The 27,666-nt window shown below is 47.2% G+C and overlaps 1 protein-coding gene across 2 annotated transcripts in view; it reads right to left on the reverse strand.

Annotated features, from left to right (window-relative positions):
• The window catches only part of SCAP (SREBF chaperone), an 833,069-nt gene that overhangs the window by 483,212 nt on the left and 322,191 nt on the right, over positions 1-27,666 (reverse strand). For both annotated transcript variants that reach the window (XM_086941009.1, XM_086941010.1), the window contains 2 exons: positions 1,264-1,393; positions 806-963 (listed from right to left, as the gene is read on the reverse strand). In XM_086941009.1, the coding sequence (XP_086797135.1) occupies positions 806-963; positions 1,264-1,393 (288 nt within the window). The remainder of the gene's footprint in view (positions 1-805; positions 964-1,263; positions 1,394-27,666) is intronic.

A 27,666-nucleotide genomic window follows, 5' to 3' on the forward strand; every position in this document is an offset into this window, starting at 1 on the left:
GCAGCAAACGAGGCCGCTCAGACCAATCCTGGTGCTGCTCTCATGTTAGAGCAGCACCTGGATTGGGTGCAGAGCCTTTGCCTTGAGAGCCCATCCCCTTTCAGCCGTCAGCAACCCAGAGAAACAGTGCTGCAGGAATCAGCGGGAGAGGAGTGGGGCAGAAGGTAAGTGTTTTTTTTTCTTCTCCTTCTCCAACGCCCTGCTCTCTCCACCTGTGGCCGCCCTACCACTTTAGGTAGACGGCGGCCGCTACTGTTCAAATAGAGAAGAATATTTACTTCCCTTACAATCACATAAATGACAAAACATCGAATTCCAGCTAGGCATACAGATCATTTAACCACATAGTATTAACAAATACGACCATTCCTCTGACAAATTCGTTACCCCTTCGGGAAGGTTTTGCCATCTTTTGGCCGGAGAAGTGGAAGAATATGTCACTATAGGAGACTCAACTTAGCCAAGTTCCACATAGTTGCTGTGATATCTCCTCGCCTCCTCTGCCACTGCACACATTTCTGTGGCAGATGCCAGACGCCATGGTCTGCTCTTCTCATAAACCGGGTGGAAGGGTAAGTTGCTTTCAGAACAATAGCTATTAACTTGGGGAGAATGATGACTACACAATAGCCTTCAACGGGGAAACAGACAGGCATAATCATAAGTTAAAGTCCTAAAGTCTGCCGAAAATGTTGAATTCGACAGAAGCTACGGGGATGTTTTCAAATGGGTCAAAGAACATTGGCTCAATAGGCAGGGGCTGCAGAAAGTACACCATCGGAACAGCCCTTAATGGCCCACATACCTGTCCCTTATTACATGGTTCCTGATTTCATCCACTAGCTGGAATACCCGCGACAAGGGTGAACGGAATACATCAACAGCTAGGAAGTCTGAGTGCCAGGGCGAGACCACTGCTTTCACATAGATCTGCAATATGTAGGCCACCGGGGCCCCCAAGTACTGTTGGAGAAAGAAGAAGAAATGGATAATTCTACATGTGCCAAGCAAACAGTGAAATAGTCTCTAAAACATAAGTTTGGTTTGCAGACCCACAAATCTAGCACAAGCAATATATTTTTGTCAAGGGGATTGTTGACTTGTCCCTTACCTTTTCCTGGTCCCTCAAAAAACTTTATAAAGTAGGCAAACATTGCAAATGGAGAAAGCAGACAATCTGGAGTATAGCTATTCAAAGTTCACACCAATCCTAAAGACTACATTGATCAACCAATATCGAAAATAAAAAGCAGCAGCTCATACCCAATCAGGGCGTTCGCCAGGGTCTGTCGGTGGCGGAGCCGGTTCCAAAGGCGGAGGAGAATAATCTCTCACAGATGTGGTGTACTCCACAGGACCTGTCCCCGGCAAAGGAAGCTTCAAAAGAGGGTAACTGGATAGAAAGAAGAAAGCAGGAAGGAGTAAATTTGCTGAATAGAAAAATGGGAACACCTCAATACCAAGTAATGAGAAAAGGATGTAGGTTCTGCTGGCTGCCAGCCAATGAGACAAAACAGCCGACACTACTTTGTTGGGGCACATGGCATCTATTCAAAGTGTCAAAGACTGTCAGAGAAGGACATCAGAGACATTGCTATATCAAAGACTGCACCTTGCCCCCACCCAAGTTAGTTTTTTCCCCCTCAAAACATAACCAATGGCTAAAACTATAGCCTTACTGTTGGGTGTGTGATGCACGAGCGCAGTGACTTTTTCTGTTGCGGTCTACACCTACCCCTCTACTCTGCGATTCTCAATTTCTATGCCAGTCCCTTTAACAAAACCATGGAAGACCATAACGTTCTCTGCCACTCAAATGCTTAAGACACAATATAACACAGGAATCACCAACAAGCAAAAATCATTAGTGAACTATCAACTCAGATCTTAGAACAAACTCCTTGAAAATAAACATCTCTGAAAGAGAACTGCTCATTGTAAGGTACCATGAAACTATCCTATGACTTAAGTCCTGCACTTATCATACATTAATGTACACCACCAGCACCAAGGATACATTTTTATGAATGATCAGACTGAAAAACCTTTACTAAACAAGCATTTGCAATGCAATAGGTCTCGCAATAGAAAAGTTTGAGCTTTTGGGGCCAGATGTAGGAGCCCTAATACCGGTCGGTAACGGCCGAATTCGGCCGTTACCGACCGGTATTAGGGTTTCCAGATGTAGGGGACCTATATTTTACCGATTCTGTAAAGTTACCGAATCGGTAAATTTACAGAATCGGTAAAATACCGAATCGGTATATTTACCGATTCGGAAAAACCATATGTAGGTGGCACTCCTAAGAGTGCCACAGGCCCTTAAAAATCGGTATTTTACCACCCAATCCTATTGGGTGGTAAAATACCGAATTCAGGTGTGCATGCACATCTGTGCATGCACACCTGTGCAATGTGACACACAGACATGCCCTTAGGGCATGTCTGTGTGCCACATTGCACACATGTCCAGAATTGGGGTGCTAGAGGATGTCAAAGTGACACCCCCTGCACCCTTGCAGGATTCGGTATTTACCGATTCTGTAAATACCGAATCTGTATTTCACATTGATTCCTATGGGCTTCAAGGCCCATAGGAATCAATGGGAAATACAGATTCGGTATTTACAGAATCTGCAAATACCGACTCTTACAGATTCGGTAATTTTTTACCTACATCTGCCTTCTTCCAATTTACCGACTTTTGAATACCGAATCGGTATGACTCGGTATTTAAAAGTCGGGAAATCGGATTTACCTACATCTGGCCCTTGGTGTGTAAAATTTAAATATTTTTTAATTTTTGTTTGTTTTTCAAGATATAAAAGTATTCATTTTGTTATTAGAAATGCCAATAGTTATAAAGTTAGCAAATGTTACATCTATAGCATTAGTAAAGGTACATGTTTAGTTTTCCCCTGTCTTACACCTATTGATCTGACAAATCACAATGTTTTAAGAAGAACAGAAGGGAAAACATTTAACATCTTTTTATGACATTTGTAATTAGGCTTGAAACATTGACAGAAAATATTTGAACCAGTTGTTGTTGAATGGTTGCACAGATTGATGCTGTGGTGGCGCTGAGTGATGTTGTTTTGGGGATAAGTGATGCTGTGGTGTTCAGTAATGCTGTTGTAGCAGATAGTGATGTTGTGGTGCACCTGAGTGATGCTGTAGTGGTGCTGTGGTGGTGCAGAGTGGTGCTGTGGTGGTGCAGAGTGGTGCTCTGGTGGTGCAGAGTGGTGCTGTGGTGGTGCATAGTGGTGCTGTGGTGGTGCAGAGTGGTGCTGTGGTGGTGTTGAGTGATGCTGTGGTGGTGCAGAGTGATGCTGTGGTGCTGCTGAGTAATGCGGTGGTGGTGCTGAGTAATGCTGTGGTGGTGCTGAGTGGTGCTGTGGTGGTGCTGAGTGATAATGTGGTGGTGCTGAGTGATAATGTGGTGGTGCTGAGTGATAATGTGGTGGTGCTGAGTGATAATGTGGTGGTGCTGAGTGATGCTGTGGTTGCGCTGAGTAATGCTGTGGTGGTGCTGAGTGGTGCTGCTGAGTGATAATGTGGTGGTGCTGAGTGATAATGTGGTGGTGCTGAGTGATAATGTGGTGGTGCTGAGTGATAATGTGGTGGTGCTGAGTGAAAATGTGGTGGTGCTGAGTGATGCTGTGGTTGCGCTGAGTGATGCTGTGGTTGCGCTGAGTGATGCTGTGGTTGCGCTGAGTGATGCTTTGGTTGCGCGGAGTGATGCTTTATTTTATTGTGAAGAAAATCCAAGAACAGAAGTGAAATATTAACATCTTTTTGTGAAATTTGTAATAAAGCTTGAAACATTGAGAGAACATATTTGAACCAGTGATGCTGTGGTGGTGCTGAGTAATGCTGTGGTTGCGCTGAGTGATGCTGTGGTTGAGCTGAGTGATGATGTGGTTGCGCTAAGTAATGATGTGGTTGCGCTGAGTGATGATGTGGTTGCGCTGAGTGATGATGTGGTTGCGCTGAGTGATGATGTGGTTGCGCTGAGTGATGATGTGGTTGCGCTGAGTGGTGCTGTGGTTACGCTGAGTGATGCTGTGGTTGCGCTGAGTGGTGCTGTGGTGGTGCTGAGTGATAATGTGGTGGTGCTAAGTGATAATGTGGTGGTGCTGAGTGATAATGTGGTGGTGCTGAGTGATGCTGTGGTTGCGCTGAGTGATGCTGTGGTTGCGCTGAGTGGTGCTGTGGTGGTGCTGAGTGATATTGTGGTGGTGCTGAGTGATAATGTGGTGGTGCTGAGTGATAATGTGGTGGTGCTGAGTGGTGCTGTGGTGGCGCTGAGTGATGCTGTGGTTGCGCTGAGTGATGCTGTGGTTGCGCTGAGTGATGATGTGGTTGCGCTGAGTGATGCTGTTGTTGCGCTGAGTGAGTGATGCTGTGGTCGCGTGGTTGCGCTGAGTAATGCTGTGGTTGCGCTGAGTGATGATGTGGTTGCGCTGAGTGATGCTGTTGTTGCGCTGAGTGATGCTGTTGTTGCGCTGAGTGGTGCTTTGGTTGCGTTGAGTGATGCTGTGGTTGCGCTGAGTGGTGCTGAGTGATAATGTGGTTGTGCTGAGTGATAATGTGGTGGTGCTGTCAGAAAGCTATTTCTAGTCACAGCGCTACACGTAAGCTCGAAATCAGTCTTTAGTATAGTGTACCGTTCAGAGCTACCGTGATCAAAAGAAAGCAATAATTATGCAGTAAATAGTCCTCTGCGACAGTGTTGTAATCCCCCAAAAATGCCGGGGCACACATTACATTTCAGTGCCAGCATGCTCAAAACACCAATGCTGGGGAAGACAAATGGAAAGAGAGATGCGATGTCAGAGAGGTTGGGGCTCAGATTTGCCTGCAGCCACTGGAGAAGCCTGCTTGTGGGGACTGGGAGGAAGGGTGACGAGACGCAGGCCCTGCAGTGAATAATTATGGGAGGAGAGATGCTGGCCTGAGGCAGAGCGCACCATATGGAGAGGGAGGGGGGTGGGCCGAGTGCAGGAGAAATGCTGCTGGCAGGGGGAATGCTCGGGCAAGCTCGTGCATGAGGAGCTTGTCGAGTGATTCTATTCTCTTGAACTGTTAGAAATCCGCCTGTTAGAAATTTTCTGGTTTAACAGTAATAGGTCTCTCTACGAGACCTAAAAAGGAGATGAAATGTCTTCTGAGCATGTTCCACCACTTTCTCTGACAACTACAACATAGCTTGTCTTTCATGCCGACTTAGAGCTGCTGGTTTGCAAATTAATTCAACTTTGGCCTGCAAAGAGCTCAAGATCACATCTGACTCTCCAAATGGTCCAGGGCAGCAACAAGACAGAGAACCAAATAAGAAGCCAATACAACCTCATCTCCATGACCCTCAAGTCAGCACAATCATTCCTGGGTCTTGTTTAAGTTCCTCTGTCTAATTAACAAATGCAGCTCCAAAATTTCTATGAGAAAAAAAAACGAAACTCTCTGGGGCATCACCTACATTAATCCAATGAATGCCTCCTTGAAAAACTTAGCATGCTTCAGTTCAAAAAGGGCTAATGCTGGATCCCCAGCTAAGGAACATGATCTTTATGTTCAGCTGCAGTGACAGCTTGCTTTCAGACGAAAATTCCCTAATATTTTCTGAGTTATAAATGACCAAATGCGTCAAATCTGAAAGCAGGTAGGAGGAATTCAATTTTGCTGAGCTGCACATTTCAACTTGTGGATTATTTTACTGTGAAAGGACAAGGGGGTGCGCCAAAACACAGTACCATTTGGTTTCAGAACATACCAACGCTGCTTGCTTAGAGAGCCTTTTTAAAGTATTTACTGCAAAAAAGTTTGAGTTACATAAATATTTGGTAAAACATTCCTAGACCATACAAAATATAAGCACGAGTGAATAATACGAATGTTAAAGTGGAGGTGCCCAACATAATATTAAAAGCTAACATGAGCATGCATTTGAATTATTAACTTTTTTGCATAGAAATGTACACAGTCTAATCCCCTCACCAATATCAGCGATTGTTAGTTCTCCCATCATCTATCAGATGCTCACCTTTCACACTGCCCTCATTTATCAACTGTATCCCCTTGAGTCTTACAATGTAATAACATTATACAGTGCCATACCAATTGTCAGCCTACTGCACCAATTAGATCAGTGTCTTGAAATTGGCGGGGTAAGCGAATGCAGGTTTCATACAGTGCCACTGGATACTGGGAACCGGTGATTACCGAGTATAGAAAAGAATATAGAAAAGTCACTACTAAGGTAGCCCTACATTCAATTTCTAGGCTGAATAGCAGCGACCGTGAAATGTAACCACATCTCGCCTCTTTTGCAGGAACATCAGTGGCTTTCCATCGAAGCAGTGATCAAACCCAAAATAGACTACCTTGTTAAACAAGTTACTTATCTTTTGTCAGGCTGTGCCTACCCAAGATAAGGAAGAAGAGGAGACCGATTACCCCTCTTTTACCTCTCCTGTACTTTATATGCAGTCACCATTGGTACACTCCTCGCGGGACGGTAGCGGTCCCTTTAACTTTCCTTATTTCTGGGAGTCCGGAACACACCACGTGACAGCGTCACATGCTCCAATGATCTACGAGGACGACGAGAAATGGGACTCCATAGCCGGGAGTCCCAGAGAGGAAGGAGGAAGCCAGGAGTTTCACAAGAACGAGGAGCCAAGGACCGAAGGAGTGAGCTGCCATTACAACGATCGTCAGGAGTACCAGGGCGGGCCTCCAGGACAAACCGGACTGAGGACGTCGACCACAGTTCCAGGGTCACTGGACCCGGAGACAAGGGTGCCAGACCCTATCTGGTACCATCTACATGCCAGCCACTCTCCAGGAGGAAGAAGCCCGTATCCGGATTTGGTTTGGAGGAGGGGTGCAACAGCGCAAGAGCTGGTACAACAAAAAGCGGATAACTGAGTACATGCCTTAAAACCGATTCGATTATGTTTGGTTTCATGTTACTTGGGACATCCTGATTTACTGGCAACAAGGCTCATCACCACACCCTTCCTCTGAAGTAAAGACAAAAGGGACCCCAAAGCAGAGTTGTACCATTTACCTAAAAGAGACTTGGAATAAAAATAAAACCTCTTTTACATCGTATTACCACTCTGGCCCTTCATTGCCCATTACATATGGTGTCAGAAGTGGGATCTAGGTCCATTGGATAACCGACATAGAGATCCTAATGACATAGAGATCCTAATCCAACAACTAATACGTGGCCAAAGTTAGAATGGGCAGTTGAAAGGCATGTAGTGTATGTAGTTCCTATATTCCCAATAGGCTCTGCTCAGTGGAATAACATATCCGATAGATATGACGTAGGACTTATGTCTACTAGGCCCATAGGAATCAATGGCAATTACCGAATCGGTAAATACCGATTCGGTAATTACCAAATCCTACCGATTCGGTAAAAAATTGTGAATTTTTAGCTACATCTCATTTATCGAATCTAGAATACCGAATCGATAAAATTCAGTATTTTAGAGTCGGTAAATGAGGATTACCTACATCGGGCCCTTTGTCCTTGATTTATCTCGAACAATTCATGGAAGCCCTTTATTTTTCCACAGAGGTGGCTTAGACAGCACACTCACCTCTTGGTAGAACAAGCTGTGGAAATGGCCACCACGTATTCCCGAGCCCAACCAAGGCCTTCCCCCTGGGAGGTGGAGAAGAACATACACCCTAGCCCAGGGAAACCAGAAAAGAAATACAACAAGCTACCGACAGAACCACCAAAAGTGCGCTATCCTAGACCCGAACCAGTCACATTAAAGGGACCTTCATGTTTTGAATGCAGGTCCTGAGGTCATATCGCCCGTTTTTGTCCGCAGAAAAAAAGCACGGATGAACCAATGGATGTCGGCTACCTTCCCTGGCACGTACTGTACACCGAAGAGATGGGAACCTGTTTTTATGTAAGTTTAGTAATCAATGGGATTTATGTAAAAACACTGCTCAATTATTTAAAGCGCCCTAGTCAAACCAGAACACATCCTCACACACCTAAGAGTGCCCTTTCGGTGCATTTATGGGGACGCCAAAACATACCCAGTGGCCCAGGTGGGGGTACGAGTGCCAAACGAGAAGGACCTTCAAGTAACTGTAGGGGTCCTGCCCAGACTCCCAGAGAAACGTATACTAGGGACTGATAACCCTGAGTTTATGGGGCTGCTCCGAAATAAGGTAGAGACCCAGACAGTCCACCAATACTCATTACCCAGGCTCCTTGTTTGGGTGACAAAAACTTCAAAATACTCCCAGAAAAATGACCCCACCCTTAAAATGGCATGGCAACAAGCGTCTTCTCTCTCTGGCACCTACCCTTCATTCGTGATCAAACAGGACCTCCTTTGTAGAAAAGCAAGCCCCTCTTGTCCCGAGCAGCTGCTCGTCCCTCGGGTTTCCGAGAACAGGTAATGTTCTTTGCGCATAGCCACCTGCTGGCCGGTCATACCAGTGCACAAAAAAACTAGTCAAAATTTCCTTGACCACTTCTATTGTCTTGGCCCACATCACATAGTATTGCCATGAATGTGAAATATGCCAAAAGAAGAACACCTATCATCCCCCGGCGGTTCACTACAGCCCGTACCGATCATCGGAAAACCATTTGACCGGGTTGCAATGGACCTCATAAGGCCCTTGCCTAGATCCAAAAAAAGGGAACGTATTGGTCCTAGTCCTTATTGACCACGCCACCAGATATCCTGAAGCATTCCCTTTGAGGACCCCAAACACAGCCAATATCTGCGAGAAGCTCTTGGAATTGTTCTCCTGTGTAGGATTTCCTTGGGGGATCCTCACAGACCAGGGCACCCTGTTTGTTTCCTGGCTAATGGGCCAGGTGTGTAAGTCCCTGAACATTACACAGATACAAACTTCAGTTTATCCTCCTCAAACAGATGGCTTACGCAAATTATATAACGGGACCATCAAGCTAACCCCAGAGAAAATGTTGACAGCTGAGGGTACAAATTGGGACACTCTGCTTCCATTGGCTCTGTTCGTCATCTGATGTCAGAAACAAAGCAGCTTAGGATGTTCCCCTTTTGTTCTCCTGTATGGGAGACAGCCACGGACCCTCCTCGAAATTACTAAAGAAACCAGAGGAGAGTCAAACCCTTCTCGAATACACCCAGGGCCTAAGGTCCCGCCTGCGTAAATTGCGGGAATTCGCCCATGCCAACCTTCAGAAAGCCCAGAGGCGCCAGCAGGTCTTCTACAACAAAGGGAAGAGATGGCGACGCCTCCAACTACACAACTGGGTGTTGGTTATTTTGCCCTCCTCCATTTCCAAAGTCTGAGCAGAATGGAAAGGTCCCTATGAAGTGATCGATAAGATTGACCTAACCACTTATCTTCTACGCCTCTCTAAGAATAAAATACAGATATACCACATCAATCTCCTGAAAAAATGGTTAGACCCCCCTCCCAAGAACAGTCTTATGTTAGTCCAAGAGCCTGATGACTCTCCCTCCACCTTGCACATGCTGAATATCAATGAGGTACTCTCCGAATTACAGCGGAGAGCAATGGACACAATGTTGTCTCCTGTCTCCCCCTTATTCACAGACACTCCAGGTCGCACCACACTCATGGAACACTCCATCCCTTCTATACCCGGGTGAGTGGTGAGACAACGTCCCTACCGCATCCCTGTCGGACTGCTATAGAGGACGAAATCGAAAACATGCTCAAGATGGGGGTCATTCACCCCTCCCAAAGCGAGTGGTCTTCTCCAGTAGCCCTGGTGCCTAAACCGGACGGCTCAGTGAGGTTTTGTATTGACTTTAGGGCTGTAAACACCATCACAAAATTCGACTCTTCTCCCCTTCCTAGGGTCGACGAATTGATTGAACAACTAGGCGATGCCCAATATATCGCCACACTAGACCTCACCAAGCGGTAGTGGCAGGTTCCTCTGTCAGCAAAGGACCAAGCCAAAACAGCATTTACGACACCCTCAGGACTGTATGAATTCACTGTCCTCCCCTTTAGCCTTCAGGGTGCTCTGGCCCTGTTCCAGAGACTCATGGACGTGGTTTTGCGGGAACATCGGTGTTACTCCTCTGCATACCTGGACGACATTGTGATATACAGTCCTGATTAGGAACAACATCTGACGCATCGCCACAGAGTCTTACAAGCTCTTAAAGAAGCTGGGCTTCACGTGAACTATAAAAAGTTCAGGGTAGGGTATCAGAAGGTCCGCTAATTGGGGAACAGGGTTATTGAACCACAACAAGAGAAAACAAAAGCTATCACAACACCTTTTTACCACTACGAAAAGTGACATCAGGATGTTCTCGGGTCTACTGGGGTGCTATTGTATATTCATTCCCCGTTATTCCAAGATCGCATTCCCTTTAACCAATCGCCTCAAAAAGGACGTTAAAGAAAAATACCTTCTCCCCCCAGCACGTCGGGCCTTTCAGGAACTAAAACGAGCCATCGCCTCCAACCCTGTGCTGATAGCCCCCGATTTTACAAAGCCCTTCATTCTCCAGACGGATGCTTCTGGTTCTGGTCTTGGGGGCGTACTATCTCAGTTGTCGGAGGTTGGACAGGTATATCCAATAGAACTCATCAGCAGAAAATTATTTCCCTGTGAGATAAAGTACCCTATCATTGAAGAGGAGTGACTGGTGGTCAAATAGGCAGTAGATAAACTACGCTACTACCTGGAGGGAGCCCCTTTGTCTTATATACCAACCACGCTCCCCTTCAGTGGTTGAGCCGCAACGAAGGGAACAATCCCAGTGTCCTACGTTGGTTACTCTCCCAACAACCCTTTTCCTTTGAGGGCCACCACCGGGAGAGGTGCATGCAACGGGAATAGAGACTTCCTATCACATATTTTCCAGTTCCCCGACCGTGAAATGTCAAGAGAGGGGAGATGTGTTAGGCTGTGCCTACCCAGAATAGGGAAGAAGAGGAGACATATGACCTTTTGCCCCCTTTTACCTCTCCTGTACTTTATTTGCAGTCACCATCGGTACACTCCTCAGGGGATGGTAGCGGTCCCTTTAACTTTCCTTCCTTCCGGGAGTCTGGACCACACCAGGTGACGGCGTCACAAGCTCCAATGATCTACGAGGACGACGAGAAAGAGGTCTACAAAGCCGGGGGTCCCAGAGAGGAAGGAGTAATCTAGAAGTTTTGCAAGGACGAGGAGCCAAGGACCGAAGGAGTGAGCTGCCATTACAACAATCGTCTTCAGGGCAAACCGGACAGAGGATGTCAACAACCGTTCAAGGGTCACAGGAACGGGGCGCGCTAGGTGGCGCACAAGCAGTCTGGCCGCACTCTAGTGAGGCTCCTGCAGCCTGGCGCAGATATCCGCCAATTATCTCGAGTTAACGTTAACAGAAACGGGTGATTCTGAGGTAAACGGTTGAGAAGGTGAAAGGGAGCTCCACTGCAAGTTTCATGAAATTTAGGACTGAACTGACCCAGCAACGTCCCGAAGAAGTTTCGCCGGGAGCTCGGACACTGTGGGGGTGGAGCGCTGAGCCTGCTCGGAGCACTGGGAGAGCCCGCGGCCTGCCACAAGGAGTCCAGGCCACGAGAGAAGATCTGACGGGCCGAGACAGAAGGCACGGGCGAATGCGAAGGTAAGGCGGGGCCCACAAGAAGAGTAGGAGCGAAGACGTTCGATAATCGGCCACAGCACTAGGAAAGTGCATGATTTAAAAGAAGTTGCCGGCACGGGAAGAAACAGGCTGCGGAGGGACACTGTTGAGGCCTCTGACTGGGCGGGGGCGCGGCTGCAGCGGACCGTCAAAGGGCTGCCCAAACACCAGTGCAGATCGGGGGCGAGTGCTGGCCCCATAGCGAGATGAACTCACATAACCTGAGTCAGGAAGGAAGCCGCGGCTACTCGCAGAGGGGCAGGACGGCGTGCGGTGGCGGCACCAGCGCTGACCGCGATAAGGGGGTGAAAATAGAGCGCTGACAGCGGGGACAAGCGCTAACAGCTACGCGCAAGGAGGATCGGACCCCCCCCTCCCCTCCCAGAGAGAGACTACTGGGACACGGCGTGGCCCCCGCAACTTGGTGGGTAGAACATTAGCTGTGCTGGGCCCTGGGAGAGGGGGCGAGGAGGGGGAGGCTGCCTGCCTGCCTCTGGGAAGGACTACCCTTTACAAACTGCACACGATAAGTGGGGAACTATTCAGGACTCACACCGTCAGTCAGAAAGGGAGCAATAGAGAGGCCCTGGAGTTGCCTACTTCAAGCGAAAACTGACATTGCCACCAGTGCCTGGAGGGAGAGATAGGTACCATTAAGAAGGGGACGCATCCAGAGGCGTTGCCTGAGCAGGGAAGCAAAGAGCGCCAGACTTGCCGTCGGAGTGGGGCTGGCCTGGCGGAGGCCTTTTGCGGTTACCAACGGAACTGCCAGACGGAATAAGCTGCCCTGTGGCGCGCATTACAATGGCGAGCTCTACAACGATACTGCGTATACCGCTGAATGCACCTACCCCCAAGTGCTAAACGCGCTATTCGACAGGCACCTTGGAGTGAGGTTGGCAGAGGGGAGCCGAGGACTCTCCCAGAGTAAACATGGGCAAGCCAGACACCAGACAGCAAAAATTGAATTTTGAAACGGCGAAGCGAAATGCCAAAAACCTGCAGGAGGAACAAGATGGCAACAGAAGAGAGGAAGCCCAGGCAAGTGGGACGACGCATGCATCGGACATGCAGAGTATCCTACAGGATGTACTCCAAGGATTCGCCACCATTGTTAACAATGTAGATAGGATGTCCACGTGGATGGACGCCTTCGCGCATAAGCTAGAGGGACACGAGGACCGGCTGACGAAGCGGAGACGCATTTCAGACACAGAGGACACGACAGCCAGAACCACGTCGCAGCTCGCTCAGATGGATAAGCTCATGAAGCTGATAGCTGCCAAGAACGAGGACTTGGAAGCGCGCAGTAGGCGCAATAATATACGCATAGTAGGAATCCCTGAGTCGACCAACACGGGCAGAATAGAAGACTACGTGGAGCGGATGCTGCTGGCCTCGATAGGAGCGGAATCTTTATCAAACCACTTCATAGTAGCGAGAGCACATCGCTCGCTACGACCACGACCAGCGCCTGGCAGTACCCCACGGCCTATCATTGCGAGGCTGTTGAATTACAGAGACAGAGATGTGGCGTTGAGAGTGGCACGGAGTAAGCAACAACTGACGTAAGAGGGCAACAAGTTCTCCATCTACCCAGATTTCACCCCTCTTGTCCAGGAGGAACGGCGCAAATTCCTGGCTGTCAAAAATAAATTGAAACTGGCACAAATAGATTATGCGCTGCTATATCCTACTCGCCTAAGAGTCACCTACCAAGGGAATCAACGTTTTTTTACCAATCCACAGCAGGTTGAGGAATTTCTCAAACAAGTGAAGAGAGCGAACCGCTCCTCAGGAGCTGCACCGGTGTCGCAACAATCCTCCTCGACAGGAGCGGAAGACGACTCGCAGTGACTGAAGGCACTTCCACGCACCGAGCAGTTATTGAACGTTTATATTGGTTGGAAGGAATCTGCAAGCTAGGGCGGATCTGTATCAGGTGGACTTGCATCACGGACTGCGAATCCCGAGTACCCGGTAGGACATTCCGAGCTGATTTAATGTACACCAGGCACCCTCTACATCGCTGGGCCCAGACATACCACCGTCTGTGAAGGGCTCCAGGATGGAGGGGCAGTTGTGCTGTCACCTTGGAACCGCCCCAATGGGTATTCCCCCACTGTTTTTCACTGCGGACTTTGGCAGGAGCAGTTGGTTGATGTTGTTAAAGATGGGAACAGGGGGGGGGGGGAAATGTTTCTGGCATGTTGGGGCTGCTTCAGTGGGAGGGGGGTGAATGCTGGAGGGAATTGGATATTGCTAGTTTGCACCTCACATATGGGAGGGACGTTTTTCTTAGGCCGGTAGGTTTGATAAGGCAGTTCCAAGCAGGAAACAGGACAGGCAACATGGCGCGACACACTGCACATGACTGGCTAACGCGCGGTACGCCCCAGGGGCTAGATCCGACTTTGATGAATGTATGTGCAGATGGCTTGCAATTACTCTGTTCTATTGAATGTCATTACCTGGAATGTCAGGGGTCTGGGGGACCCAAGGAAAAAGAGGCAAGTTCTGGCGTATCTAGATAAGCAGCAGACGCACATAGCCATACTACAGGAAACTCACCTTGCACCCCAGAGGACCAATACATTTGCGAATAGATGGGCGACACACAGAATCTTTTGATCCTACTCATCTTACGCTAGAGGCACTGCTATACTGATTAAGAAGCAGGTCCCCTTTCACCTGGCCGGAACCTCCTGTGATACCCAGGGACGGTATTGCCTGGCGTGGGGGAGACTGGGGGCAGAATCAATAACTTTGGCCTGCTGCTATGGGCCTAATACGGATGCCCCGGATTTTTTTTAACTACATTATGGGCTGAAATTAATGCACTGGGCTCTAATCCTGTCATCTGGGGCGGGGATTTTAATGTTACCTATGACCCTGCCATGGACAGGTCTCACCCTGCGCCCCACCACTACACCAAGGCAAGCCTCATTTTACAAGCTACACTCGCTGACTACCACTTGCTTGATGTGTGGCGACACACCAACCCCTCGAGGCGGGAGGGAACACATTACACAGCACAAGCTGTGTCATGGGCGCGAGTAGATTACTGGATTGTATCTAGGGGGCTGGGCCCAATCATACAAAAGGTGCAGCACTTAGCTAGGACATATTCAGATCATGCTCCGGTCAAGCTCACACTAAACTCAGCAGACTTCAGTCCCCCGCGCGGAGCATGGAGACTCAATGTGCGTATACTATTAGATATAGTTTTCCAGGAGGAGCTACGGTAGGAGATGTGATTTTTTTGAACGGTATAAAGGCACTGTAAAGAGTGTGGAGACCGTCTGGGAGGCATTCAAAGTAACACTCTGAGGGTTTTGCATCTCTAAAGGAGCTGGGGTACTAAAAGACATCACCAACACACTACGCAGGCTTGACTCAAAACTCAAGGCATTGGATGAAGCGTTGGCAAGAGGTCCAGACAGTGCGACGCAACAAAAATCTAGAGAGACACTCACAGAATACATGGACGTGGCGCAGAGAGAAACAAGGTTTAGGGGTAAGCATTGGGTAGCGCGCAGATACGGAGAGGGAGAAAGGCCCAGCAAAGCGTTGGCAGACACAATTAGAAAACCGCGATATTCTAACTACGTGGTAGAGGTGGTGGACCAGGGGGGGATTACTTGGCGAGACACGGAACACATCCTTCAAGCCTTCACACAACACTACACTGATCTATATACCACGACTAGAAAGGATGACTTGGAAGCATACTTGGGGGACGTGACCTTAGGATGGTTAAGCAACGTGCACCGGGGATTTCTATGTGCTCCCTTGAAGTTGGATGAAGTCAGGGAAGCCATTATTCAATCACAGTCTGGAAAGGCAGCTGGAAAGGACGGCATCCTGATAGAATTTTACAAAACCTATATAGATTTGATGCCCCCATTTGGCGTGAAGTCTACGAGGAGTCTCAGGAAGTGGGTAGCCTCCCACCATCCATAAGAGCTCTAATAATCTCTTGTTTGAAACCGGAGAAACCACATTAGCAATGCGGGTCTTACAGACCGCTGTCGCTCCTAAATTGTGATGCCAAGATCTTGGCGAAACTCATTGCTAATAGGCTCCGCTTATTATTAGAGAACCTGGTCCTCCCAGATCAGTCGGGATTTGTCCCAGGAAGGGCCACATCCCACAATTTGAGAACATTATTTACCATTTTGAACAACGTATCCCCTGACTTACCATTGGCGGCAGTCTTTCTAGACGCCACCAGGGCTTTTGATTCAATTGAATGGGAATATATTTTTGGAATAATGGCACGGATGGGATTCCCGCCCCTTTTTTTGTCCTGGATCCAATTGATGTACCATAGACCCGGTGCTAGGGTACTCATGAATGGACACATATCCCAGACTTTTCCGATCACCCGGGGTACTCGACAGGGGTGCCGCCTATCCCCCTTACTTTTAGCCCTTGGGACAGAACCATTGGCGGCAAGGCTTTGGCAGTGCCACAATGATAAAGCCCTGAGATGTAACATGAGGCAGATATTGATCTCGTTATATGCAGACGATATCACATTGTATGTCAGGGAGCCCGAGCACAATCTGAACGAGCATCTTAGAGAGTTTATTGTATTCGGGAAACTATCCGGGATCCAAATAAATTGGGGAAAATCTTGTCTATTCCCTCTGACCACGTCAGTAAACCGATTCGCACTGGATTACCCACTTGAGTGGTGCGAAGACGAATTGCGGTATCTGCGCATCCGAATAACCAGGGATAGGGAGGAGCTAATGCGTCTTAATTATGGAACTGCGTTGAATCACATCGGAGATTGTGTAACCCACTGAATTGCGTTGCCACTCCCTATGGCTGGTCGAGCGTCACTGATTAAGATGGCGATACTCCCCCAATTGCTATACCTCTTCCTAAACATACCGTATTCTCCAGGGAGGCATTTCTTTAGGGTTCTTAAAACGGAGCTGACGCGTCTAGTATGGGGGGTAGGCAACCGAGGTTGAATGGAATGTCCTGATAAGACCCTATTCGAAGGGGGAATTTGGAATCCCAGACTTCGAACTGTATTACATTAGCGCACAGGCCCTCTATTTGTACTTCTGGGTGAACCAACCGAAACACATGCCACAAGTGGCGGCTGAACATTGGCTGGCACACCCGTTGCCGATCGAGGGCGCAATCTATGCAGCTCTGTGTGCTCATGAGAGGACGCAGACTACTGCCAATGCTACTACCACAGCATGGCGGGGCATTGAACAGCTGCTAAATGCCCCTATGGCTTATTCCCCACTCTTACCCCTGGTGTTTCACCCGGATATGCCCCTTCTCCAGGAAACAGTATTTCATTAATTCAGAGAGCGAACTGGAATCGATACCTGGGGGGACCTGTACCAAGACAGATTGTTTAGGGACTCAGGAAGTATATTTCAGGACAAGAGACAGACCCCGCTAGATACTTTTTTGTACATAAGGCTTAGACAGGGAGTCCCAGCTGATCCTCCAATGCTGGCACCACTACACCTGATTCTCCAAAACAGGTCAGCTAAACGCCTGGTCTCAATAATATATCGTAGGAAAACAGAGAACGTCCCACAGGTTTACCACAACATGGGTAGGAAATGGAACAGTAATGTATACTGCGTTTTGCAATATTTAGCAATACCAGTCTTGTACTACTGCTGGTTACCAGAGCATAAAATAAATCATAAACACAATGTTATACTTAGAAGACCACCAGCAGCTATAGATGTAGCAGCAATAAAGCACACAATACGTCAAATATAAGAAACAAATCAGAAAATATTGTTTTAGAAAAATATATATATATTTTTAGCAATTTATTCAACAAAAGCACATTGTCAACACAATTACAACAAATCATTAAAAAACATACAAGTAGTATGTTATAACATTTCATAAAAAGTTATTTTTAAAAAAAACATCACATAAGCATCAGGTTAAAAAGTTCAAGGGAACAGGGGTCGACGCGGCGTTTCGGTTACAGGTAAATAGACAACCTTCTTCTGGACCAAGTTCTAGAAGGAAACATAAAATTACTATTCTTTGCAAACCTGATTTTTCATACAGAATCATTTTCTAAAACAACATTTTATCTTTTTTCTTAAGCTATAGCATTCGACAAACGGTGCTGGTGTTACACTAGAAAAGATAGAAAAAAGTGGCTGATTGTTATGGTATTGCTAAAGTGCATCGCGCATTGGTACTGATGCCATTTCGTGGGTCACTATGTTGTCTATTATAGTGAAAGAGGGAATCACTTATGTGGGTTGGTATTACTCTTATTCCCCACTATAAGGTTACCTTTTATAATTCATAATACTGAAAATGCCTGAAATCTTATCTAGGTCACGTATTGATGGGTCACAGTTTATCTGTTCGCAAAAGGGGATAGCTCTTTGTAGCCATTATGCCCACTTCAAAAGTTACCTTAATCATATAAGTAGCCTCCAAATAAATCCAGGAGGGCACTGGGCCGGTTATGTGATCCGGTAGTGAGCTGGAGAAAGTTCTCACTGTTATGGTATAATCCGTAGGGGTATCTGTAAATGGCAATGAGGTTATGTTTTATATTTATGCTCTATGCCTGGAGAACGTGAGGTAGTTATAAATCGAAAATTATTACCTTTAGATTACATAGGGATAAAACTTTGTTCTGGTAGTAGGAGCCACCGATATATATTTCCTGGGTTAGCTGTAATTAAATGCCCCTGTTAGTCTCATTCCAAGTAAGGAGTGATAATCAATAGTCTACTAGTCATTTTCAATACATAGATTGGCCATTTATGCTCAATAATATATCGCACAGTTCACAAACAAAGGGAAGTACTGACTACGCCGTCCCGCACGCGCTGGGACGAGGAACTAGGCTTCACGCCTACTGATGAGCATTGGGACTACAGTTGTGCGCAGACTGAAAAAGTTTCAGCGAGTAGCAGGTTACGAATAATCCACTATAGATACCTGCATAGGTTATATTACACACCAATGAAGTTGTATAAATATAAGCTCAGAGACACGGACAGATGTGAAAGGTGTCATACTCCGCATGCTGATTTTCTGCACCTGGCATGGGACTGCCCGGCGGTGAATGAATATTGGGGACAAATCTTTGAGGCTTTGACTTAGATGACTAGCACATACATTGAACCGACGCCTCTGATGGCTTTGTTAGGAGACGCTAAAAACATACAGGTGACACACCGCAGGTATGTAGCCCCACTCATGGCCAAGAGACGAGTGGCGTGTCGGTGGGGCAGGGGAAGGGCGCCCAAGTTTAAGAACTGGCTTGCTGATATGATATATTGTCAGGAACAACTAACCACTTATGCCGAATTGCTGCCCAGCTCATCCAAGCCCAGGTATATTTGGGCGCCACTGACTTGCTACCCAATGTCACACCCACGTGAAACTGGGATGGATGCCCAGAGGAGATTAGACCCCCCATGAAAAGTCTCAAAACAGAGTGGAAAGGATGAAGGGGCTCAGGGAAAGGATGTATGATCACTAATGAGAGGTGCGGGCGTGAGTTCTGGATAAAATGATATACCTGTTGTACAAACCGGGGCAAAGAGCTAATGGTGTGATATCCTTGAAAACTGTTCATAAGGAATAGGATAGTCATACGGGAAGGAGCGAATGTCCTTAAATGTCCATGATGCACAGAAATGTATTCCCTTGGAGATGAGCCGCATTGTGTCATCTGTGTTGTATTATTGCATGTTGATATAAGTAAATTGAGTATCGGATGCTGCCAGAAATGTAACCTACTGAACTTGTTTGGAATGAAAATTAAAATAAAGAAAGTAAAGAAATACATTTAAAAAAAGGGTCACAGAAACGGAAGACAGAGAGAGGGAGCCGGACCCTATCCGGTACCATCTACACCCCAGCCATACTCCTGGAGGAGCGTGGCTACCAGAGGTATGAGCCCATATCCGTGGTTGGTTTGGAAGGGGAGTGCAGCAGCGCAAGAGCCGTAAGCAAGGGCAGAAGAGGGATAAGCGACTAACCAGCAATCCCGTTGTAGAGTGATCGCATAGACATCCAGAACGATCACCTGGTGACGGTAGTGTGTGTGGGTGTTCATCTAACACTCACTCCCTTCCCCATTGTACAAAGTGCAGAGAACTGAGTACACGCCTTAAAATCGATTTGTTTATGTTTTATTTCATGCTTCTTGGGAGATCCTGATTGACCGGCGCCGAGGTCCATCACCACACCCTTCCTCTGAAGTAAAGACGGAAGAGAGCCCAAAACAGAGTTGTACCATTTACCTAAAAGAGACTTGGAATAAAAATAAAATATCTTTAACAACGCATTACATCTCTAGCCCTTCATTGCCCATTACACCTTCGTAACGCCTCACCTGGTAGAGTCTATAAATAGCCGCAGATTCCTTACTATAGAATTTTCACCAAGCATCAGAATGGATCCGGAAAAGTTTCATGAGCAACCCCTGCTTGCCGGTAGGTGGCAATCAGTTCCACATGGCGTTGTCCATGCTGGATGAGAAATGTAGGGTGCCTTTAAAGGCGTCACTATAGTGTGCTGACATCAGTTACTTTTCCAGACTTTCCACAACAGGAGTACGTAGCCACTAAAAACATTGATCACTCGTGTAGAAAACTAGGGCCCTGGGAGGGGAAAGCCTTGTCCCTAGAAATCCATTTGCACAGTGGGGCGGATTGGTGGAGTGGTAAGGAATCTGAGGCTACATAGAATCGCTACCAGATAAAGAGTTACCAAAGGTAAGCAACTTGTTCATCTGATACAGACTTCTAGCTGCAGATTCCTTACCTCAAAATACCTCTGCAGAGGAGGGTCTGCAAATCAATTTCACACCAAAAAGTCCTGCAGGACTAAATGGGCAAAGTACTTGGCCTGATGCACTTGACTGTCAAGGCAGGAGTGTTTTGGGAACGTGTGCAGAGAGGCACACAATACAGCCTGGCAGCAGTCCAGGACTGGAACTCTGCATGCTAACAGTGGTTGCAGCCTTGGCCCTGGTGGAATGAGCCCGCAAGCCCTGAGAAAGTTGCTTTTTGGACAATGAGTAGCAAATTTTAATGATCTACCAGCCACCTGGAGATTGTCCGCTTCTGCACTGTCTTTCCCTGCTTTGCTCCGCAATATCCCATGCAAAGATGGTTGGCCACCCGGAACTCTCTTGTGCGGTCAAAGTAGAACAGCAATGCTCTTTTCGGATGCGGTTGGTTAAGTCGCTTTTCTTCTTTAGAGGGAAGTGGTGGAGCGTAAAAAGTAGGCACGGTGATGGACTGGCCTACATGAAAGAAAGGGACAACTTTCAGGAGAAAGGAAGCTTTTGAACGTAGAACCAGCTTGTCTGGGTTGACATTTAAGTATGGGGGCTTGGATGACCAATCCTGAAGCTCACGGATCCTCCGGGCAGATGTTATTGCCACAAAGAAGGCTGTCTTGATGGTAAGGAGCCTGAGAGGACGGTTGTGCAAGGATTCAAAGGGAACGCACATCAGGAACGTCAAGACCAGATTAAGGTTCCACTGAGGCATAATGAAAGGAGAAGCAGGAAACATATGTTGCAAACCTTTCAAGAACCTATGTACAATAGGGGATTGGAAGAGGTAAAGTTGGTCAGGCAACCACAGAAAAGCAGGTATAGCAGAAAGGTAGCACATAACAGTGCCCAGAGAAGCGCCCTGCTGGGCAAGGGAAAGAACAAACAGAAGAACCGGAGAGAGGGGAGCAGAAAGAGAGTCAATCCGTTTCTTTACACACACAGCACAAATCTGCCCCATCGGAAGGCATATACCGTTTTCGTGGATGGATTCATGCCTTCCATAATAACATTGCAACGGTTGGGAGGTAGGTTTAAAACGGTCAACTGTTGCCTCTCAATCTCCACGCACGTAGGCAGAGTGTTGACAGGTTCGGGTGAAGAACCCTTCCCTGCTGCTGTGACAGAATATTCTACCAAAGGGGCAGTTTGATCGGTCGACCGATGGCCATGCTCAACAGTTTGGTGTACCAAACTCTCCGAGCCCAGTCCAAGGCGACATGGATGACTTGGGCGCAGTCGTTCCTGATCTTCTTGATGTTGATAGTGAACCCCAGTAACTGCAGAAGGTCCGCCATAGTCTGGAGGTGGGAGAAGACAACCTGGGGCAAGTCTGCCTTCAACAGCCAGTCGTTGAGATAGGGGAAGACTGGCACCCCTGATCTCCGCAGGTAAGCTGCAACACCGCCATCACCTTGGTGAACACCTGAGAGGCACCGGTAAGGTCAAAGGGGAGCACAGCAAACTGAAAGTGCTTGTGGCCTACTGTGAACCACAGGTAACACCAGTGGGCAGGCAGGAGGGGACTGTGGAAATACACGTCCTGCAAGTCCAGTGCTGCCATTCAGTTTTTTTGGGTACAGAGTAGACAAGCCCTGAGCGAGAGTGAGCATTTTAAATTTCTCCTTACTGAGGAAGTAGTTGAGAGCGCACAGGTCTAGTATAACGCGATGGTCTCAGTCCTTCTTGGGCACCAGAAAGTAGCGGGAATAACAACTGCAACCTACTTCTGGCGTCTACACCCTCTCGAGCGCTCCCTTGGCCAAGAGAACAGTCAATTCCTGGCAGAGCACATAAAGAGGGTCCTCCATCATCCTGTGGCAAGCAAATGGCATGAATGGAGGGGCAGTCTCGAAGGGGAGATATAGCCCCTTCGGACAATCTGCAAAACCCATTGGTCCGATGTGCTAGACGGCCAATGGTGCCAGTGATGGCAAATCCTGCATCCGACTGGATGCTTATGACAATAAGGGGGCAGAGTATAAGGGTCTGGAGGCTGCGGCTGCTGGGGGTAGTGGACTGGCCCGACCTCTGGCTACACAACCCACGAGGGCTGTGGGTACCGCATCGGGACACTTGCGGTGTCTAGTGGCTAGACGGGGAATGACGCACCTGGAAGTACCTTCTGTGGCCACGAAAGGAGGGAAAGGCTGACTGGGGGTGGTGAGAGGTTGTGAAAAGGCCCAAGAGCCTGTCTGGAGCCCTCTGTCCTTGAAGTGCTCCAGTGCTGAATCTGCCTAATCTCCGAAGAGACTGGAGCCATAAAAGGGCATGTCCATAAGCAATGCTTGGACATCCATAGAAAAGCCAGTTGTCCTCAGCCAAGCGTGGCGCTGCAAGGCCACTATCTATGAAACCTCTCTGCCCAGTGAATCAGTGGTATCCAGTCCACAACAAATGGTGAACTTCACTGCATCCCTCCCATCAGCAACAGCGTAGGAGAAGACTGCCAGTGCCTCATCAGGGACTGCCGCAGCACCAAAAACAAAACCAACCCTACAACTCTGGAGGCCAGCATGTGGTAAAATCTGCTATTCTGAGTCCGCCTCTCCTCCAAAAAACAGACTAATAGTTAAATAATCCCTGGGAAGGGCCACGGTGGGGTCATTCTCAGTAATGGGACATCCTGTCTCAGAGCCTAATCAGAAGGCATTTCTGGAACGATGGTCTCTTCATAAAACAAACCATTTCCGACATGTGAGTTCTAATGAAGGAAATTGGTTGAAAGATGCCTATATCTCCAGGAATGCTTCTTCCTAATTTTCAGAGGTGATTGTTAGCTTTTCCATCCCCCGACCGTCCCAGATACGTCAGAGCAAGTCTGTATGATCAGGGATTTTGTCTGAGTTTCAGTATGGTTTGGTGTATTGCACAAAAGGCCACCACAATCTCTCATTTGTCATCCCCTTAGCGTGTAGGTGGAAAGTTTGCACATTGGACAGACCTAGCATGGTATATGCTCGCTACAGATTTTATTGATGTTGTCTAGCATCCGAAACTAATAAAAAATAGTTTGGGGCACTTCCCAAGCAAATTTAACGTGGTTGTCCGATCTTCCATATCCCCTCCAACAATCTCCGCTTTTCTCAAGAGACTAGGCTTGTTCCCTGGCCGGGATCAATACTAGTATGAGCTGAGCTTCACCATAGTTTCTCTCCCTGCAGCAGACCTAGCTGTGACACGTGCTTGTGAAAACATTTGCTCATTTTTTTTATCGAACCAGTTATGGTCTAGTTCTTGCTCCCACCTCTTCTTTCCGGTGGACTTCATTTTGGGGGTGATTGTGTCAATATAGTGTATAAGTTGGCTAGCAGGTGTTTGTCCTCTGTTTTGGTAAGTTATTTAGTCAAATACCTGCTCACCACAGTTTCCTGCTCCTTGCTCAACATCCAGCGTTGAATCAGGTTGCAGTGCATCCATTTGTTGTCGGGAAAGGCCATCATTTCCTTTAAGTTGATCAAAAGGAGAAATGCTTGTGGTGTCGAATAACAGACTTGCCATTTTGCAACCCAGTTCTTTCCAGGTGTTAAATCCCTTTGGGTTAATGGTGGGAGAATTGGTGGAGGGTGGCCATGGAGAGATGCTTGGGGACAGAAGTTGCAGTTAATCAGGCACACGGATGCCCACAGAAGCATAGGAAAATATGGTCCCGCTGGGTGACATACAGAGGGCATTGATGTTCCGCCCCTACCACCAACAGACCCTCCGAAACCCGTTCTATAATCTCCCCGACCCCTCAATACCATAGATGAGCAGCTCAGCCATCACTATATGCACACTTAGACACGCTTTGATCGGCAAACTCTGGGGCAATCCCTGCCAAATTGTAGTTTACATTTTTGGGCCTGCGAGTTTGCAGGTTAGCTTGTTGTTTAAAAGTAACAGGTACTATCCCATTTGAAATGTATCCATAATGTATGCATTGGGCTTCGCCTGCCAAGTACCACTAAACTCAATAAAATTTGTCATAAAATAAAAACGGGTGGGATAAATTTCAGAACTTTGAGATAATAGAGGTCTGGGAAGAAAGACCGAAGGACTGCCCTGCTGAACCGAGGGACCAGTAAAAAGAGGCAGCACAGTTGAAGACGGCACCTGTAGCAGCAGGTGTCTAGCGAAGAGAGGGATTGTGCCTGCCATGTCCTGCTGAAGGAGAAGTTGTCTCAGGAGCCCAGTCAAGCCAAGGGACTCCAATGGCCACCCGACTGGCCTCCTGTTTGCAGGACAGGGACACAACATATGAAGACGTCTGCTGGGGCTAAATAGTAGCCTAAAGTCTTCAAACCGCCACCACAGCCGCCGAGCAGCACGAAGGATCAAGACCTAACACACAGAGTTGCACTTGAGATCGCTAAGCCCAGAAGTACTGTTGGAGAGGTGCTGGGACCATCAGAAGGTGAGTTATCGACCCAGGAAGAACTGGCCTGTAACAGCTACACAGGGCAACTGGTAATCCAGTGGAGACAGGAATTCGCCCAGAACGAAGAGGAACTTGTGGGACGTAGACCCTGCAACCAGGACCCCTTCACCATGTTAACTGACTACTGACTGAGGAATTGCTGCAGGAAGAACCCTGTTGACTATGTCACATACAAGCATCCTTGGACCATCTTCAGCATCCCTCGCATCAGGACAACCCTATAGGAACCCATTGCAACGTGGAAAAAGTGCCTGAAATTGCTGGAGGACCGCTTTTTCTGTAAAGGTAACTGTTCTTGAGTTTATTGATGGTCTCCCTGACTAGCCCCAAATGCTTCTAACCAACCACATTGACACTTACCCAAGTTTTCTTTGAAAAACTCTCTAAATGTCAAATTTGATGACTTTGCCAACAATAGTTCACAGTTGAGCAAATTGCTTTGATGTATTATTGCTTGTAAAATCAATATCTCGGGAACCCTTTTGTGGGTCTTTTTTGTTCTAATATCTAAATTCTTATAAAAATACAGTCTATTTTTATAAATTGTGTGGGACTTCTAGAGTGTCATTTTGACTTCATCAATTGTCTTGGTGCTGCTTAAATACTTTACACTTGTTTCGTCTGTGTAAGTCTTGCTGCTTCCTGCCATAGCTACCTAGGGTCGATGTAATGGACTGATAGAGGAAACCTAAGGGTCCTAAAAGGGGTTGGTAAGTGTATTACATGGTGAAGTTGCACAACCGCACCATATAATACACCCCATTCCTTCATAGGTAACTGTCACTGTCTCCAGTAACTCTTCAATATGTACTTGAATGACAATATCTTCCATTAAATCTGCACATTATCGAAGTTACTAGTAAACTGTGTTCGTTAAATGGCATCTCTTACATGCATCTTTATTTTAATATTTTGACTGCAAAGTCAAACAAGACCGTGTAAAAAATAAAATAATGGAGGAGGCAGGGACGGTTACCAGTACCACACTCTATTAACCACCAGAGGGGATCTCCCATACCGTACAGATTGTGGTCACTATTACTTTGGGTGTCTGGCCTCTTCATATGTCCTACATTGATAGTGTCCTGCTAAGACCCCTATATCTTGTCACGGGGCCGAAACATTGTCGACAAGAGAGGTCACAGAAGGATTAGGCGGTGGGTTATGATATGAGAATTAATGGTTCATTTATAAAACAATATTACAAGACCAGAGAAAGGGGATCAGTGCAACAGGAGCCCAACAGTGGACTGGATGGGGCTTCAGGAATCAGGTAATAATATGAAACTAGAGGAAATGAGTCTAGTGTAGTGCACTAAACAAGACCGGATGCGCTTAGGAGGAAAGTCACAATTTGACTTGGGTGGATTTGGAGTTAGATCACTAGGTGAAACTAACCAACATGGGATGTTCAAGTGTAAGTGCAAACAAGATGCATGAGGTTCTTGTAAAATGCTTGAGAGAGCACATGCTCAATATCTGTTTTACAGAGCTGCACCATCATTGCAGTTGGTTCTGGAGCACTTTGATACTTTTGGAGACATATCAGGATTTTATATTAACATGATTAAGTCATTGATATTCCCTCTGGGTACTTGATGTCTCAGAACGCAGCCATATTACTGGATGTGCCCTTACACTGGGAAACTGATCGGTTCCGATATTTAGGGAATTATGGTTTCCCACATGGCTCAGCAGTGGCAACAATATAATATTGATCGAGTGTCAGAGGCCCTAACTATGTTGGTGGAATTTTGGATTACCTTTCCCCTATCGCTTATGGAACAAGTGGCAGTGACAAAGATGGTGTTCTTGCCACGCTGCCTTTATGTTCTACAGCACTCTTTAGTCATGCTGCCAAAGACAGTTTTTAAACATCTTCACACCATATTAACAACTTTAGGGTGGGCGGGAGGCTGAAGCAGAATGAACTGGGAGACTCTTCAGTCTTTAGAAGAGGAGGGATTAGCACTGTCCGATATGGAAATATACTACCTAGCATCTCAGTTACAGCATGCAGCACAGTAGTTGTCAGACGGAAACAATTGGGAAAAAGATTTACTGACATACACACAGGTATGGACATTGCCACAATTACTCCTGGGGAGGCAGAGGTGATGACGCGGTGCCATACCTAATCAAACATACAGCCATGTTGTTTGTATTCTGTGACCTCCTGGCGTTCTGCCGATTGACCTCCGAGGTGGACACTACAACCTGGAGTGAAGGGGGGGGGATATTTGACCCTGGGAGACTTCTGCCCCACTGAAAAGTAAATTATTTTTGAGGTGGTGCGGGAGACTTTTGGTGTGGGACAGGGTATACACATATTGTGGACATATTCCGTCACATCTGGCCTACATACCTGGATGTACCAAAATGTTTAGGAAGCTATGGAGTTTGTCGGAGTTTGGCACTTAAAATTCCCTAAATGGTGGTAGCGTCTCCACTAGACGAAAGAGGTGTAGTGGGGAGGGAAAAATAAATACAAGGAGCTCACTCAAGGCCACAGGGTAAGGTAAATCGGCCCCATTCTGACCAAAAGAGACATGACTTCTTTGATATGAAGACAGGTAAGTTTGTCCCCAAGTGCCAGAAGTGCTACAGGTTTGGGCACGAAAAGGGGATGCTAAGTGTCCCAAGAGGGCACAGCCACCAGTAGTGGGCAGACCCCCAGGTTGGCTAGTGTAGCACTTGGGGGGAGATTGTCCCAGTTAGTGTGGGGGGGGGGGAGAGAGAGCAGAGATTACCGTAGTGTCCCTTGGTGA

The sequence above is a fragment of the Lissotriton vulgaris genome, chromosome 10, assembly GCF_964263255.1.
Source record: "Lissotriton vulgaris chromosome 10, aLisVul1.2, whole genome shotgun sequence".
In the NCBI taxonomy this organism is placed as follows: Eukaryota; Metazoa; Chordata; class Amphibia; order Caudata; family Salamandridae; genus Lissotriton; species Lissotriton vulgaris.